The following is an 18,606-nucleotide window of genomic DNA, read 5'->3' as shown; positions in this document are numbered from 1 at the left end:
AGGGAAAACTGGGATATCACAGGTGAGCAGTGTGTGAAATATAATGAAGGAAATGTAGCAGTAGACAGTGAGGGAACATTATAACTGGTTGCTGAATGAGGAGTTTGACTGGAACAGTCAGCACATCCTATGTTTGGCCCTTGGCCTCTGATTGATGCTGCTGCTGTGAGCAGGGCAATGAACAGGATTCAAGTGGGGAAGGCAGCAGGTGTGTCTGGGTTGACTGCAGAAATGCTGAAGGCCTCAGGAGATACAGGAATGGGGTTAGGTACTGATTTAATAAATATGATTATATGCGAGTGTCTTGTCCGAGATGATTGGCTGAAGATTGTGGTTGTAAATGTGTGCAAGGTGAAAATTGATGCCCTGGAAAGAGGAAATTATTGAGGCATTAAACTTTTGGACCAAATAATGAAAGTAATAGAGAGAGTTCTAGAAGGTATGATTAGAGTAAGAGTGAATATTGATGAGATATAGTTTGGGTTTATGCCAGGCAAAGGGACCACTGATCTCATATTCATTGTTTGACAGCTCCAAGAAAAATGTATAGAAAAGAAAAGTGATCTGTGCTTTTTGTTGATTTGGAATTGGCTTTTGACAGAGTTCCTAGAGAGGTGGTGAAGTGGGCAATGAGAAAGGTCGGGATCGAGGAGCTGGGTGGAATGGTTATGACTATGTATGTGGGTGCTCACACCTAGGTGAGAGTGAATGGAGGTTTGAGTGATGAGTTTTCCATGGATGTTGGTATGCATCAAGGGTCAATATTGTGCCTCTTGTTGTTTATCATGATGCTTGAAACCCTCTCAAGTGACTTTAGGAATGGACTCCCATGGGAGATGTTGTATGTCGATGATTTGGTGTTACCTGCAGAGAACGAAAGGGAGTGGAGGAAAGATGTAGGAAATGGAGAGATGGTATGGGACACAAGGGCTTGAGAGTAAATGGAGATAAAACAAAGGTGATGGTATCTAATGCTGGTGGCAGTAATTGTCAAAGAAGGGAGAGAGTGGCCATGTGTGGTTTGCCACAAGGGCATTGAAAGTAATTCCATCTTGTGCAGTGTCTGTGATAAGTGGTTGCATAAGAGATGTAGTGGTATTAGAGGTAGACTGCAAGATAATGTTGATTACATGTGTGTGGTGTGTTGGGGAGAGCATGTGGAGATTGTCAGGCGTGAAAGGATTGATCTTGCTGGTGAGTCTTTCGAGTGTGTGGAAGAGTTTTGTTACTTGGGAGACATGTTATGTGCTGGAGGTGAGGCAGGAGCTAGCTCTGTGGCTAGGGTGAGGAATGGTTGGAAGAAGTTCAGGGAGCTGTTGCCACTCCTGACATTCAGAGGGCCTCTGTGCCAAAGGATCTTTGTATGGTGCATTTGTCAGGAGTGTGATGCTGTATGGCAGTGAGACCTGTGCAGTAAAGGAAGAGGATATTCGCAGGCTTAAACATACTGAAATGACAGTGATTAGGTGGATGTGCAGTTCATCCTTGAATCCTGGGGTGGCTAGGTTTATTATGATGGTATAGTTACGAGGAAGGATGGGACTGGAATGAATTGGTGTTGTGATGAGGTGAGGTAGATTGAGTTGGTTTAGACATATGGAGAAGATGTGGGATGACATTTGGGTGCAGAAAGTTGGAGAAGCATTAATGGGTGTAGGGTTGTGATACGCACTCTGAAAAAGGCCTGAGATGAGGTCATAGGGAGTGACCTCAGGGATAAAGGACTTAGTAGGGAGGCTGCTAGAGATCAAGCAGCTTGGAGAGCTGCCATTAGGTGACCAAGGCCAATGCATGCAAGCATATTGGAACCATTATAAACAAAATGGAATGAAGACTGTCATGCTGTGTCAGTCTCCCCGGGGTCGCTTGCCCTCACGATTTGCTCCACAGTGCAGTGGAGGTAGTGGGTCTTAAAGGCGGTGATTACACCTTGGCCCATGGACCTGAGTTACTGTTTTGTTAGGATGCAGGTACACCACCATTATATTGCCCAACTAATCCTCCATGCTGTCAGGGTGGCTTGGGGTGTTGTCCACCAGGAAAAGAAAGCAGTCAATCAGAATGCTGTGGCTGGCATAATTGTGCAGGCAGAGAGACGGGTAACTTGCCATTTAGGAGTGGCAGAGCATGAAAGTCGGCCAAACCATGGGGTTACTTTTACAAATAATGCCCAGTGATAAATGAACTGGGATTTCAGCTTAATGTCCCCTCTGTATTTGCATCAAAGAGATGAGTGAGGTGATCCATGGCTGCCTTAAAGCCTGGCACTTGCCATTCTTTCTTGCTGATGTAGGTCTTCTGGGAGATATGTTTCGAAAACAGGCCTATACAGAACCTTCGTTGGAGGGGATCCCCCCTCCTCAATGATCGCCTTCAGCTTGGCAGGGAAGGCCTCAGCTGCCACATGATCAGCAGTAGCAGCCTCCCCATGCATGGTTACATGTCTAAAGCCAGCATAGATCACAAACCGCTTGAACCACTCTGTGCTTTCCTTGAACTGCTGCATCATCTTCACTCCTCTCTTTTCCTTCAGACCCTTCCACAAATCAAGAGCCTTGGTGCAGATGAAGCTGTGGTGCAGGGAATGCTTTGCTTGGTTAAGTTCATTAACCCACTGCTAGAGACTCTTCATCTCTGCCATAATGGGATCCCTAGTTTTAGTTAGGCACTTAGCAGTGAGGATGGGTATGTTTTATGATGCAGCTAGGACAGCCTCAGATTTTTTATTTTTATTGAGGTAGAGACTGTGGACTGGGGCAGCTTAAGGGCTTTGACAATCATGTTTGCCCTTTGCCCCCAGCTTGTCTTTATGGCATTTAACAATGTCCAATTTCATATTAAGGAAAAGGCTATGCCTTACCCTTTTGGGCTGGCAGCATATGACCCTGGCAGTTGTGCCACCAGATTTTAGTTATATATTCAGTACCTTTTGGGCTTGCCTTTGGTGCCCTCAGTAGCACCACACTTTCCATTGTGGGTAGCACCCTTTCTGGACATGATTTCCAAGACACAGGTTTCAGCATTTCACACAAAAAAGCTATCGCTTCACATAATATCGTACACAGCACTATTTATTGCGCACCTGCACTGTTATTTGGTGATAATGATGGTATTTCAGTGATTTTGCATGTGCTAAACAGTTATGTAACACAAGAAATGCAAGGGAGACGATCTTGGCTGTAGTATAAGTGAGCAAGTGGACGAGTGAAGTGGGGTTTTGAAAGGGATAACATGAAGCAAGTTGCATGCACAGAAATGTCAGATTGGGATTCTGTGCTAGGAAACACTAGGGGGCCATCTTGCTCAGACATCTGACTGTCATTTTGCATGGGCAGCACCATGTACACATAGGAATGTTGCACATGGCCAATTATCGTGTACTGTAAGTGTATTCCATGATTGTTGACCCAAAACTTGGTATATATTTTTAAAAATCATACTATTGATTGATTGCATACTCAATCATCGCATTTTGGGGTGTGACTGTTGTCTTGTAAGAGGATTATTTGAATGATAACATGTGTTGCTTGCAGTAAGCCTTTGTGATAGGAAGAAGCCTAATAATCAAACCAGTCCTTCACCACTAAAGCAATTGTCCAACTCTTGGCATTGTGCTCCCAGTGGATGCCAGTCTTTTCCATGCTGATACATACTTACAAGTGATATCTGATAGGCACAACAGTGGTTCACAAGAGGTGTCACTTTTCAGTCATCTGCATAATTGATAGCATTCATTGCCCGCCTTGAACGCTGGAGGACTTGTTTCCTCCCATGGCATATCTCGTAGCTGCCTTCCTTTAAAACCTGCATAGCTTGAGAGAAAAGGAGGCCAAAGCAGCAGCATCGGCACTACCCACCTTGCCACATTTACGAGCATGGTGCAAATTATGCCTTCACACAAACTTTTGGAACCATCCCATCCTTGAACGAATAGGATCAGAAACTTTCATCCCCATACTACTTGCCACTCGAGCAAAAATTTCTTTGGCTTTGCATTTAAGAATGCTGTCACTGGTATTTGCACCTTACACTGGGCACTGATAAACCTCATTAGAATCTTTTCTCGTTTAATTAACACTAGGTTAACTACCACTCTCCTACTCTCACTGACATCACTCATTGATAGATACAAGGTTTGTTTGATATTTTTATGGTCATCTGGTCATCTCACACAGTACACACTGACTTATTCTCATCAAGAGCACAAGCTATATCAATAATCCTTTCATGGTAGTCTCTGTGCCTTAATACTGTACAGTATCACCTTTTTGGTGGCTCAGGTTGAGGCATTATTCCTCTGTCTAGGCAGTGAAACAGAAGCTTCTAGAAGCTGTTCCATGACAGAACACACACATAGCACACACCAACATTAATTTGATCATGCTGGAAGAGCAGGTCAGTGTATGCAGGAAGAGTGCATATCAACAAAGGAAGGAGGCATGTAGACTTTTTTGTAAAAATTAAATAAGCATTGTTATCATGAGGCCATTGCATGGGCAGTTTGAAATGTTGATTTCCCAATACAGAACCATGTAGGGGAGGGTGGTTGTGAATTGGAAACTGATATTGGAAAAATTTGGGTACATTACGTATGATTTTTTGCATGAACATGCAAGAGCTGGTTACTGCAAAGCTGACAGAAGTGGATGACAGTGACGGCTACAGTAACTGATGGAAATGAGATTTTTCTTATTTTTTTCTAAATCATATGTAATGGTTCAGCCAGAAGAGATGGAGGTTAGTTCGTCAGTGGCTGAACCATCCCTCTGATGGTGAAAAGATGTTTGTCAAATCATATAGTTGTACAGTAATGTATTTTAGTATGATATTGTACAGAGTATCAGTATGAATATAAATCTAAGTAGAGAAAGACAGAGAGAGAGAGAGAGAGAGAGAGAATGCATGTATGCATGTGGTTACTTTGTGTGTTCACACCTAATTGTATTTTTACAGGATTGAGTCAAGCTCCTTGTGTCCCATCTTTTGATACTATTTAATCATATTTTTCTTTAAAGCTGTGAATGTTTTTGGCACACAAGACTTCTTTCGGCAATATATTCGACTGATCTGTTGCCCTGTCTGGAAAGCTGAATTTTCTCACGTCTTTCTTTAATGCTGCCATGACTCCGTTGGATATGTTTATGTGAAGCTACAGAACATGGTGAATGTTTTTGGCATATCCAAAAGAGCCAGGATTCCAGGAGTTTGAACGATGAATGAATGGAGGTGTGGCCCATTGGATTGGGCAGAATTGGGCTGCTGGACGTTGCTACTCCTCTCCCTGCCCTAGAGTGGGAAAGGAGGTCCAGATGATGATGATGTCTTTCTTTAATCTTTTCTTTTATAATTTCTTGCTAAGCCCTCATGAAGATGACTCTGTAGGTACTATATATTCATTAATGTCAGTCTTTTCTTCTCCTTCAACACATTTGTATAGCATGATCATATTGCTTCTTTTTCTTCTCTCTTCTAGTGTTGGTAATTGTAGCTTATCAAGTCTTTCTTCATAGCTAAGATCTCTCAGGTTTGGCACCCATATTGTGGCTGCTCTTTGTACCTTCTCAGTCTTTTCAACATGCTTTTTCAAGTGTGGTTTCCATACTACTGTTGCATATTCGACTGTTGGTCTTATGAATGAGGTAATTATCTTCTTTACCATTTCCTCACTGATGTAAATAAAGGCTACCCTTATATTCGCAGACAGGCTATGCATGTTCCCTACTTTATTTATATGGACTACTGGTGAATGTCTGCTGTTGATAATTACTCTTAAATCATTCTCCTTGTCAGATACCTGTAAACTGTTGCTCCCTATTTTATAGTCCCAGTCAGGCCTCTTTACACTCTTTCCAGATTCTGTTACATGGCATTTTTCTACGTTAAGTTCCATATGCTATTTATTACCCCGTTCATATAATTTTGTTAGATCCTTTTATAATTCCTTATACAGTATAAGTTCTTGTTTTTATTTATTCTTTGTATTTTGGCATCATCAACAAACATATTCATATAACTCTGTTCCGACCTGGAGCGGTAGCGTCTTCGCCGTGGGTCTACCCCCCAGAGGCTGTTAAAGCAGAAGAGCAGGACAGCATGAGGGCCAAACCATCACAAACTCCTCCGGCCCCTCACAGGGCCCGAGAACCTGGGAGTGGCTTCGGTTGGCCGGGCAAGTACCACATCTCTCAGCACAACACAAACAACAACTCCGTTTTTCTACTCCGAGAAATAACTTCCTGGTGATCATTTCTCGATGACTTCTTCAAGCCGGGGACATTGAGAGCAATCCAGGACCCACTAACAATTACGTATGTCCAACATGCTCAAAACCTATCATGTCAAGCCGACAGACAAAGGGTTTAGTTCAGTGCAATTCCTGCAAGAACTGGACCCATTATACCTGCACAACACTTGCATCCTGAAAACATTACACAAACACCTGGGCCTGCTCCTTATGCTCCTTCCCCCCCCACCCACTAACCCACCCACCAGCCCTACTCCTACATCCTCCACACCTTCTCAGCCAAACCCACTGATCCTTCCCACACCATCCAATTCCCCAACCCCTCCCATTCCACCCTATCCTAATCCATCCCAACCCTTACCTCTATCACAACCTTCTCCTACCCCTTCCCCTCCAGCCACACCACCACCTCCCCCCTGTACTGCAGCAGCCAACACACATTGCACACACAACATAAACATCCTTCAATTAAACACATATGCCATAAACACCAAAAAACAAGAACTCACACAATTTATCAAACAACAAAACATACACATTGCCATCTTACAAGAAACAACACTACACAGAACACAAAAAACATCTGCATCTCACAATTTCACCATCATTTGACAAGACTGGGCCGACAGCGGTGGCAGTGGACTCATCACCCTGGTACACAAATCCATCAACTTCTCAGATACCAGGGCACACACAAAGTCACTTCTCCCCCCACATGATACCACAACAGAAATACAATCAGTTAAAGTACACACTGGTAATAAATCACATATAACAATCGCCAACACATACATTACCCCCCCAGTCGTCCCCCACAGTACCATACAATTACTCTCCACAAATACATAACATCACTAACATACCCAACATCATCCTGGGTGGTGATTTCATTGCCAAGGTGTCAGCCTGGCATGTCAACAACCCTGACACAGACAGAGGGCTGGTACTACAATTCCAAACAGATCACCAATTCATATAGTATAATCTCGATCAACATACCCATATCCCACACCAAACCCTCTTCCTCCCATTATCTCCAGACATCACCTTCTGCTTCCTAAACCTCGCCCCCACAACATCCTGGAGAGTGGTCAAAACCCTTGGATCTGATCACCTCCTGATCATTATCACTACCAAAACCAGAATCACCCCAGCTGGCCACAGCACACATACACTAATCATAAGAGGACCAACTGGGAGGCCTTCACAACATTTTGAAACATTAAACAGTATACCCATCACAAACATCAACACTGCTGTGCACACTTTCAATACAATTATACAAAACGCAGACAAAAGACACATCCCTAGAGGCAACAGAAAGAGACACAACACCAACTTCACACCAGAAATTCAAGGCCTCATCACTCAACGGGACACACTACAACACTCCCCAACACCCCATACACAAGACACTGTACAACAAATACAAGAACTCAACACTCAGATAAACAATAAAATATCAGAACAGCAAACACTAAACTGGAATAATTATCTCCAAACACTTGACCACAAAACAAACACCAGCAAACTCTACAAAACACTAAACAGCATTACACTTTCCAACAGCAACACTACACAAGCACACGCAGCCATCACAACAACAGACACCATACCTTCAAACAAACAGCAAGCAAACTCTCTCATCAATCACTTTTCACATGTCAACCATCTAAACCCTCATCCCAATGACCGACGTATCATCCAACATAAGAGACAGTTCCCCACAGGGAAGGAGAGAGAGGATAGTTATTCCTGGAAAATGTCACCAAGGAAGCTTGACAGTACAGAGGACAAGATGTCATCACAGAATGAAGGTGCAAGATAGGATGGTGAGGAAGGTTGGATTGTTAGAAAAATTGGGCCAAACCTAGGTAGGAAGAACCTGAGGCACAGGACAGGATGTGAACCTTAACCCCCTAACCGCGGGGCGTAACTTTCTTGACGCTTGGGAGCAAGGGATCATACCGCGGGGCGTCGCTTTTGTGATTCTGTGTTATTTTGAATTCACCTGGGCTTCCAAGTGGGGGCTTGTATCATCTATCAGTACTGCCAATGTCCAACACTAGTCAGCACTCCTAATCTCATCTGTTGACAATTTAGCCATTTCTCCCCATTTTTTACTCCCCTCCCTACCCCCCTTCCATTACCCTATCCTCTCGCCTGCCTGGCCGTGCTACGCTAAGTAAATCTTCCCTGGAATTTTTCACTGATTTCATCCATTGAAATAAGCCCTATGCCCTATTCTTATACCAAATAATATATACAAGAAAGAAATAAGGTAAGTGAGAGTGCCATACACCTGGAATTGGCTAATTATCACCTGACAACACCTCACGTGCACTCGTTCGCTAATTTTCGCTGTTTATTTCCCCTTGAAATATGCCGTATAATCTATTTTCATAATAATTATACATACAGGTATAAGGAGGGAAGGGAGAAGCCTAAGTGATATTTACATTCACCTGGAACTACCTAATTTATAATGTATTGTCTAGATGTCCTGCCAATAATTTCACTGCTATATATTAGCTGCTGTCAAGAGGCTAACATTGGTAGTAATGCATTTCCCTAGGTAGGCCACCACCCCGGCCCACCCTTATCAGTTCACTCTCATCTTCCAATGTGGAGGTACGTCTGTTTGCTCCTGCTAACTTCAGGGACTTTTCACCCCCATGCAAAGGGCCCTGTGACTTTACTCCCTACTAAACCTCGTGTGGAAAGAGGTAAAGGGCTGACAATTGATAAAAGAGTGACTACGATCTTTCTGCTGAGTAAAAGAGTGCAAGTGGAATTGTAAATAATGTGTAAACAGCAAGTGAAAGTAATGAATGTAAATATACGTGAACAGTGGAAAATAGTTGTATGAGTTACTTCGAGTGACAGTGCATAACACAGTGTAAATAAAATAGAAATGTAAATAACATAAATAAAATAGAGAATGTAAATAGAAATGTAAATGAGTAGTATTATAAGAATACGAGTATATACCCTAGGAGTAATGAAAGTGAGTTTCACTCTAGCATGTCTGAATACTATGAGTTATGAGAGTGAATGTGAAAGTGACATTCACTCTCAATGCTAGTATACGGGACGAGAAAGTGAATGCTACGTATTTTACTGAAAAAAATTGAATCCCTACAGTGACAATAAACTAATACTACTGAAGGAAACTTATGGATAAAGACTGTAGATATATGTAAGTGTTATATAGTAATAGAAATATAAAGTGTGAGTGTTTTTATGAATAATAAATGACAGAATACCAACAGCGAACTAGCGCAAGTGGGAAGGTCATATGCGCTCGTAATTTTCATTGCTTTTACAGTAGTTTTTATTTGGAGTATGGATCCCAAACTACTTGATAATCATAGAGTAGTGTTTATAGTGTTAATATCTGGCTGTGGTAATCATATTACGGGTTGTCGGGAAGTGTAAAGTGGAGACTTCGTTACCCAACTTCAGAGGTCTCCACAAGTCCTACGGTAATCGACGAAGGCTCAACAAACATCCCAGGAGAAAGCTGAAGGTATGTGCCATATGCATATGTAATTTTAATATTCTAGGACTAATAGCTGATTTTTGGCAAATATTTTTTGAGAGTCTGTCGCAGCCCGAATAACCCCGCTGGAGATGCAAAACACTGGGAAACATGCCCGCGGTGTAAGGGTTAAGAAGAAAAATTTCTCTAACAAGGGGGCTATATTAGAACCAAAAAGAGAGAGAACTAGTAACCAAATCAGTGTAGGGGAGGTGCCGGTGACAACAATATGATTAAGCGGTAGAGCTACCTGGTCCATCAGTTCCTTGCCTATCCCCCCAAAGGAGGGTGGTAGCTTGCAGGAGGACTATTCTGCAGTTCAGCAAATTCACATTTCAGATGAACCAAGGGCTACAACTACTATTGCTGGTGTGTGGAAACTCATTTTCCCAGATTAGTTCCTCCCAAACTTCAACTTACAGGAGTTCAGGTGCATCTGTTAGAGAGGACACCTGTAATGTGATGAATGGAATTTTTTTAATTTATTTTGTTTTTCCTTCTTCTGTTCATCTTCTTGGGAAAAAAGTCTCTAGAACCCTGATATAGGTACAGTATAGGATTATTCATTATCAAGGAGGATGGGAAGGGAAGAAACAGTGAAGTATAACCCCTGAAGGGGGTCATGAGTCTGTGTTTACACTTGCTCTGGGACATCACCAACAGTGAACCAGGACCAAGAAGAATGTCCCAAGGAGGAAGTGGCCAAGTATGGCAACAAGGGGTCAGGACAGTTCACCCTACAGTGAGACTTGGGAGCGTTTCTTCTGACTGGAGGAAAAGTAGGTCGGGGAAGAGACCTCCTACCAGCCTTAGGAGGGCCTATGGTGAGGTTCAAGCTCCCCAAAGATGGACTGGTCATACAACAGTCCACCAGTGAAGTAGAGGGGAAGAGACTGACCCTAGTCACCACACTACTGGGCACCAGCCGCACAGAAGAGAGGGTCAGAGACAACAGAATCACTTCATAAGCTCCTGAGACTGGAATGGGGAGAAAGGACAGCTCATGAAGGGAAGGCCCACAGCATGTGGGCCTGGGCTACATGCAGATAAGAGGAGCAATGCAAAATAGCAAAAATCCCCTTTCAATCCACTAGAAAACCAAAGACATAAATCACTACTCATGGAAAAGAAGGCTGCACTGGAAGAAGGGAATCTCAAGGAGCTGAGAATGGAAAAGGAGTGAAGCAGATGAAAACAGGGAGAAGAAAGGAGAGGAGGAGAAAGATCACAGAGAGGAAGGATTGCCAGCAGAAGAGCACCTGGAGAAGAGGAAGAAAGGCAGCAAAGAGGTCATTCTTGGAAAACTCAAAATCTCCAGGATAGAAGGGGGGCATCCACCTGTGGAAGCACTGGCACTAAGGTACACAGAATAAGAAAACAAAAGGTTGCCTGTGTGAGGATGATCTTCCATTATGGTGCTTAGCTCTTGAATTAGTGTAAATATCCAGATGCATACTGTACTAAGAATGAATATGGTAAACTTTGTTCTGGATGGAGGGCACTTGACTATGCCAGCACCATCCAGCTAATGTTATTTCATCAGGTGAGTAGATCATGTCAGCCTTTGTCATGGGTAGTGCTTGGCATATGCAGTAGCTAATGAGCACCGCAGTCTGAAGGGACCCTTAAACAAGTTGCTGTAAAAGTATGGTACTTCAAATTGCATGAGCAAATTGTTGGAATAATTTGTTTGTGATTAGTTCATGCGTTAAAATCATGGCCCTTTTTCACTGTTGTTCTTATGAAGGTTATTCCAGTTGTTATGATAGTTAAGTTGGCATATGGTTATGTTGACTGTAGATTATGAGTGTGCATGATGTAGGTGCAATGAACTGTCAATTATTTGGCGTAATTCAGTCAACCCCAATGCTGAATAAAGCAAAACATTGGATATTGCATAGTACCCCCCATCGGCTCAACATTCGGCGTCGAGCCAGATACTGTGTTGCTGTCTGTCTTGACCCTCTGTCCTAAAAACCATCGCATGAGTAAAAGGTGAAATACAGTAATGATACAGCACAATAATACATCGCCAGTTGGCTAAAGTGTACACGCTGGTTGATACTCCTCACAGCCGGATATTGCATAGAATCGCCAGTTACACTTCATTTCGGTGCCAAGTGTTGAATAATTTCACCAGATATTGCTTTAACTGAGACGAGCCAGCAGTGCCAAGATTGCTTTGGGCTGGATATTGGGACGACAGATAACTGAGTTTATTTGGTTGGCAGAAGTGCCAGTTCTCTCTCAGAGCATTACTGAAAGAACATCAAGTTGTATATGAATTCATGTTCCGCTTTGTGCTTACTTAATTTTACATATTGCCTTATGAACTTCATCCATATCTTCTTTAAATTTACAGTGAGAATTTGTCAATCTCAGCACATATGGTGGCAGGGGGGGGAAAAAAAAATAATGCCAACAAGTTTGAAGAGAAAAAAGTTTTCTTTCAAAATTATATCTTCAAAGATGTATTTCTCTTGTGCTTTTAAGCCTTTGGTAAACTTGTACTGTGTACCGTATTGCCATTTAATCCAGCCATCATCCAATCCTATGTTGCCCCATGAGGAACGTAGGAGCCTGGGGTTAGGCAAGTTGGTCCTGACATTGAAGATGAGAGTGACCAGCCTCACGCATCCCCGGGTGGCAATATGTGAGCAATAAACCTTAACCACCCCATGGATATAAACCAACATAGGCTCAGTCCGACTGGAGCACCTTAATTACCCACTTAACCACCAATCACCATCATTTGGTCATATGGTTACCACCCAGTTTAGCTTCCTGGTGTACAGGAGGCCATTTGTTTTGTCACTGAGTGTAGTGTCACCCATAGGCAGAAGGAAAAGGAAGGAAAGAAATCAGAAGAAGGAATGTAAAGTTACCCATAGACAAAAGAAAGAGGAAAGAATGAAGCAAAGAAAGACAGAAGAGGAAGGAAGGAAGAGAGGAAAGGGCAGAACCCAAAGCAGCATTATATCGTGTGAGTGGATGGTGAGCGCCCCCACCTACCACCAATTTAATGTTTTATATATTTTAGTGTGTCATATGTGAAACAATCCTTCTAAAAAGTTTAAATATAGATGAAAGGAGGACAAAGAGGAATATAGGTTAGACTAGAATAAGACTGCTGAGTAGCACAGCAAATCAGCACTGTACCATTATCAGCTTTGGAAGATTAAAATAAGGCAAATTTATAGTACATCTGCAATGAAAATGAAGCAATATGCTGGGATATCTGCAGTTCAGGATGAGTTACATTAATTTCTAATCCTTTTTCTTCAGTGGTTCCCCTGACAGAATTTTATAACCTCCATGGTCACCCTCTATCCTGCTGTATCTTTCTTCAAAGAAGTTAATAGCAGATAAGTTGCTCAAGTGAGCTTCATGGATATGAGATTTTAACAACATGGGTAATACAAACTAAGGCTGCAATGTATGCACATAAATGGACACATAAAACAGTTTATATGCAGGGTAAGGATAAGGTAGACATTGGATTTTTGCTGCCAATTAGAGTATCAGTGCTGGTGCAGCAATAAGGACAGGGTAACAGTAATTTTAAATATCTGTCTATTTATTTATTGCCAGATGCCTTAATCCCTTATACGGGGTGGCCACAAACAAATCGCTTCCACGTCACCCTGTCCCTCGCCATTTCACTGCCCTGCTCCCAATTCACACCCCCTTCTCTAATATATCTCTCCACTTCATCCCTCCATAACATCCTTGACCTTCCCCTCCCTCTCTCCCCCTCCACCTCACTCACATACACTCTCCCCATCAGTCTCTCACTCTCCATCCTCTCCACATGGCCAAACCACCTCAGTGTGTTTCTTCTAATGCTTCCTATCACATCCACATCCACACCATAATGCTCCTTCACATCCTCATTTGTCAGTCTGTCTCTCCATGTGACTCCACAGGCTCCTCTCAGATAACTCATTCCAACTGCTTTCACTCTTTACTTCTGTTCCTCCAACAAGGTCCAAGCTTCACTTCCATACATTAGAGTTGGTATCACAATACTGTCATGTTGTAACTTTTCCTCTTCCATGCTTACTTCCCAGTTTTTTATCACTGCCTTCAAGGAACCAGCAACCTTTCTTTCTTGTTGTACTGTTTCAAACACTTCACCCTCCAAACTTCCATCCTTACTCATCACACTACCCAAGTACTTAAACATACTCACATTTTCCAATTCCTCACCATCCAACCTCACTGTACATTCACTGATTTCACCTCTCTCAAAGACCAACACTTTACTCTTCCCTACATTCACCTTTAAATTCTGTTTCTTACAAACTCTCCCAAACTCATCCACCAAGCCTTGCAGCTCCCCTTCATCTTCACTTAACAACACAGTATCATTTGCAAACAACAGTACAGGGAGTTTCGAGACACTGCCCTCTCTCATTAGGGCCATTCCAACATCCACTGCCTACCTTGTATCTCTTTTATAACCCCGTCCATATACGGATTGAACAACCATGGAGACATGACACATCCCTGTTTCAACCTAACCTTCAAAGAGAAAAACGCACTCAGTTCACTATCCACACGCATTGTAGTTTAGCACCCTCATACATACTCTTCATAGCATTCAGCTACTTCCCATCTATTCCATATATTCTTAATACTTTCCACAATCCTTGTCTATCCACCCTGTCATATGCTTTCTCCAAATCTGTGAAAACTGCATACAACTTCTTTCCCTACTCTAGACACTTTTCCACTGTAGGGCTAAGAATAAATATCTGATCTACACAACCTTTTCCCTTCCTAAGACCTCCCTGTTCTTCTCTAACTAATTCCTCTGTTCTTTCCCTAACTCTATCAGTAAATATCCTACCGTATACTTTTCGTATTACACTTAGAAGACAAATCCATCCATCCATCCATTGCCAGACGCCATGTATCCCAAACGGGGTGGTCAAGCGCTTAGAGTTGATTGTTTTACAGGGAGGGGCACTAATCCACCAACCCCACTTGACACGTAGATTTACACACACTTCTTTTTCCCCCTTTCCCTTTGTACAAGGGAAAAATTATACTGGGACTTTACCTTCCCCCTCAGGCCAATCTGCACATCTTCCACATCCATTCTGCTACTATCTCTCCCCCATGTTTCAGCATTTCACCACACACTCCATCAATTCCTGGGGCTTCCCCCATTTTGACTTTCTTCAGTCACCTCCCTCCTTCTCCCAGCCATTCCCCAGCCACTTATACTCGCATTACTTTCATTCTCTATGTTCAACAATTCCTTAAAGTGTTCTCTCCATTTGCTCACTTTTTCTCCCATCTCAACTAGTAATCTACCATTTTTATCATTCAATCCCCAACTAACATCATTGCCACCCTGTCTGACTCTCTTTACCTCTTTCCAGAACATTTTCTTACATTCCCTCCACTTTACACTCAAATTCCTTCCAAATTCCTCATCCAATCTTTTCTTTCTCTTACTAATCTTTTCATCTCTCTCTTCCTTTCTACATATAACTATCTCTTCCATCTCTCAACTTCTTCCATGCCCCTATTTCTCATCCATTCATTATATGCTTTTTTCTTTTGTGCCACAGCCTGTCTCACCTCTTCATTCCACCATGCTGTTCCTTGCACCCCCTTTCGTCTTCTCTTCACCCCACACACCACCTCACATGCTGGGCAGATTTCTTCTGTGAATATCTTGCACACACCTTCCATGTCCCCCATCTGCTCCGGGTCATATTTACCCAATTGTTCCTCCACTTCTCTCCTATATTCTGCCTTTTTCTCATCCTCCTGTAACCTTTCCACTCACCTCACATCTGCTCCTTCATCCTATCCTTCCCGTCTTCTATTTCTCCATTTTACTTGGGCGTTGATTCTGACCACCACTTGGTGGTGGTCAGAAAGTCCACTCCCCCAACGTCTGTATTTTCTTGCATCCATTACACATCTTCACATCCTTTTATTACACACACAGATAATCAGTCATTGCCTTCCTTTCATTCAGTTCACCATCCACCCTTCTCCACTCACCATGTATACATGTGGATCATTTTGTGCCTGAAGAGGGTATTGGCTATCACCAACCCCCTCCCGACACAAATGTCCACTAAAGCACTGCCATTCTCATCTGTCTCAGCAGGTAAACCCCACTCACCAACTACTCCATCCACCTTTACATTCCCTACTTTACCGTTCATATTACCAATCAAAAACACTCTCTCATTCCATTCAAACTTTTTCATGCATATTTCCATATTTGTCCAGAACTCTTCTCTCACTCTGCTTGCATGATCTTGCGTTGGCACACACGTGCACACAATTGCTCACATTTGTAGTCCAACTTTCAGTCTTACCCACACAATCCTTGAACCAACTGGTCCATATTCTCTTATATTCTCCTTCTATCTGGTACTCACAACACTGTCTTTTTGCCCTCTCATTCTCACCTACTCCTGCACATATCCCCCATCCATACTCCCATTCTCTCACACTCTTACCTCCCCATTTAGTTTCAGGTAGTCCACATACATCCACTTTCGCACCCTCAAGCACCTGGACAATCTCTCTCTCTCTTTCACCTCATCATTTGCATCCTTACATTCCAAGTCAGCATCCATATCATGTCCGTTGTACGATCCTTAGTCATCAGCTTATGGTCAGTCCTGGTCCAAGCCTTCTTGTTCGTATTTTTAGTTAGTTGTTTTCTGGGGAGGGGCACTAACCCTCCGCCAACCCACTTGCTGTCACGTAGGGAACACGTGTTGGTTGGTTATAAGGTTACCACCCAGTGTTGTAAATGATTTCCTGTTTACAGGAAATCATTTGGCTTGCCTCTCGATGTAGAGGTACCCTAAATATGAAGCCTTATGTGTTGCTTTGAATTGATGTTCAGGATCTTGGAAAACTGTTTTTTTTTTAAGAGACAGATAGATGAGCATTTCAGAAACACCCAGAGATCATGAATTTGCTGATGACAGGATAGCATATCCTGTCATCAGCAAATAAATCTCATTAAAATTCCAGGCATTGTTTTACATTGCTTCTAGTCATGCTGTCAATCAGAATGTTGTCGGAAAAAGAATTCCTCAATAAACTTTGCCTTAAGAGACTTATTAGAAAATTGTTTAACTCCAAATACCAAAGATTATCCCATAACCCCAATAAATACACTATGGCCACCCAGGTGCCATGGCCTCCCGTTGCAAACTATTGGGTTAAGAGGGTAAATACGATTCTTTTATTTTATGTTTTATGCACTCAGTAAGGTGCATTTGTATCCTTTGAATGTGACTATACCTGCAGTATGTGCATTCATGATGCTCAGTTTTTTGTTACTCCACTATATCTTTGTGAGTTTGTGATACAGCTGACTCATCTCCACAGAGACTGTCGTGAAAAACGAAGAATTGTCTTCTGGGTGTACGAATATGACCCACTACTTGACTCATCAAACATGACGATGGATGACTGGATAAGAATTGCTAAAGACATCAGGGTATGTGCTAATTCATTTTTATTGTCCTTTTATCAGGAGCTACTGTGACTGTATCATTCTGTCATTTTGCAGAAAGTTTGTTGTACTGTATGTACAGTAGGTTTGAGTCACCTTACTTTGTACCGCTATTTTTGGTGCAAAAATATTTACATAAAACCTGAAAAACTACGAAAAAAAAAGAAATGCTTATCAGTGAAACTTGTGATAGTTGCCCCTCTTTAAAACTACGGTTGAGATAAATGCAGCATTTGTAACATACTGAAAAAATACCAAAACAACGAAGGTAGCAATTTGTACAGACCATCACCTACGAGAGATGATTTGTACAGATCTACAAGGACCACCAGAATAATATCAGGCAGGAACACACACAAGTCAGTGAAGTTGTTTCTTGGATTTGGTATAAATGAATATTTGATTAAGAAAGAGGGAAAGGAAGCTATATTAAGCTAGCAAGTCTTTGGGTTGCTTGTCTGAGAGGTGTTGGGTGAAATCCTTTCACCTTACAGTCTGTAATTACTGTACTTCCCACTCTGTAGTAAATGGGTCTACAAAGGAGTACTTTTCCCCTGACCTATTGCTGAACCTGAGATAAATCTTCATTCATAGCAGACTTCTCTTTTGCCCATGTCAGTGTTAGTTTTTTAATTTTCATTTTTTTTTCTTTGTCTTTCAGATACATTATATTTCAAAGCACATGATTTTATTCTTTCTTCCCTTTGTGTGTACATTTTATTCAGATGTTATAGCACACTATATTACCTATGTTTAGTATGTCTGTATCATTATTAAAATGAAAAAATAACCTTGAATCTTCTTACAACAAAACAAAGAAAATCATAAACACAGGTTGATGTGGGTGTGATGCACTGTCTATGGCTGCAGTGTACCATACACTCTGAAATTGTCATGTGTGAATCCTGACTTCTATGTGAAGTAGGAAGAAGATTATTCTGTCTGTCTGTCTATCTATCTATAGCCAGATGCCATAATCCCATTAGGGGTGGGGGGTTTTCTTTGAGTTAGTAGTTTTACGGCAAGGGGCACTAACCCTCCGTCAACTCACTTGCTGACACTTAGGGAACACGTGTGGGTTGGTTATATGGTTACCACCCAGCATTTAAATGATTTCTTGGCTTACAGGAAACCATTAGGCTTGTTACTCAATGTAAAGCCACTTGAAAAGGAGCGAAGAGTACTAAATGGGAGAAATTGGAAGAGAGGAGGGCAGACACAGAAAAAGAACGATAAAGGTGAAGGAAAAAGTAGGCAGCACCACATCAAGTGAGTGGATAATGGTCACCACCATATACCAGCATTATACCATGACAG

At 42.1% G+C, this 18,606-nt stretch overlaps 1 protein-coding gene across 1 annotated transcript in view; it reads left to right on the top strand.

The window, feature by feature from the left end:
- LOC145399057 (L-asparaginase-like) overlaps positions 1-18,606 on the top strand; it is a 484,302-nt gene that overhangs the window by 98,748 nt on the left and 366,948 nt on the right. Inside the window, 1 exon segment of the mRNA XM_080271799.1 lies at positions 17,163-17,274. Coding sequence (XP_080127925.1) covers positions 17,163-17,274 — 112 coding nt within the window.

Source organism: Coenobita brevimanus, chromosome 47 (assembly GCF_032717465.1).
Source record: "Coenobita brevimanus isolate Jiangsu-jjx chromosome 47, ASM3271746v2, whole genome shotgun sequence".
NCBI classification, from domain to species: Eukaryota; Metazoa; Arthropoda; class Malacostraca; order Decapoda; family Coenobitidae; genus Coenobita; species Coenobita brevimanus.
The sequence above is the reverse complement of the archived record's forward strand: the minus strand, read 5'-3'. Positions and strand labels throughout refer to the sequence as shown.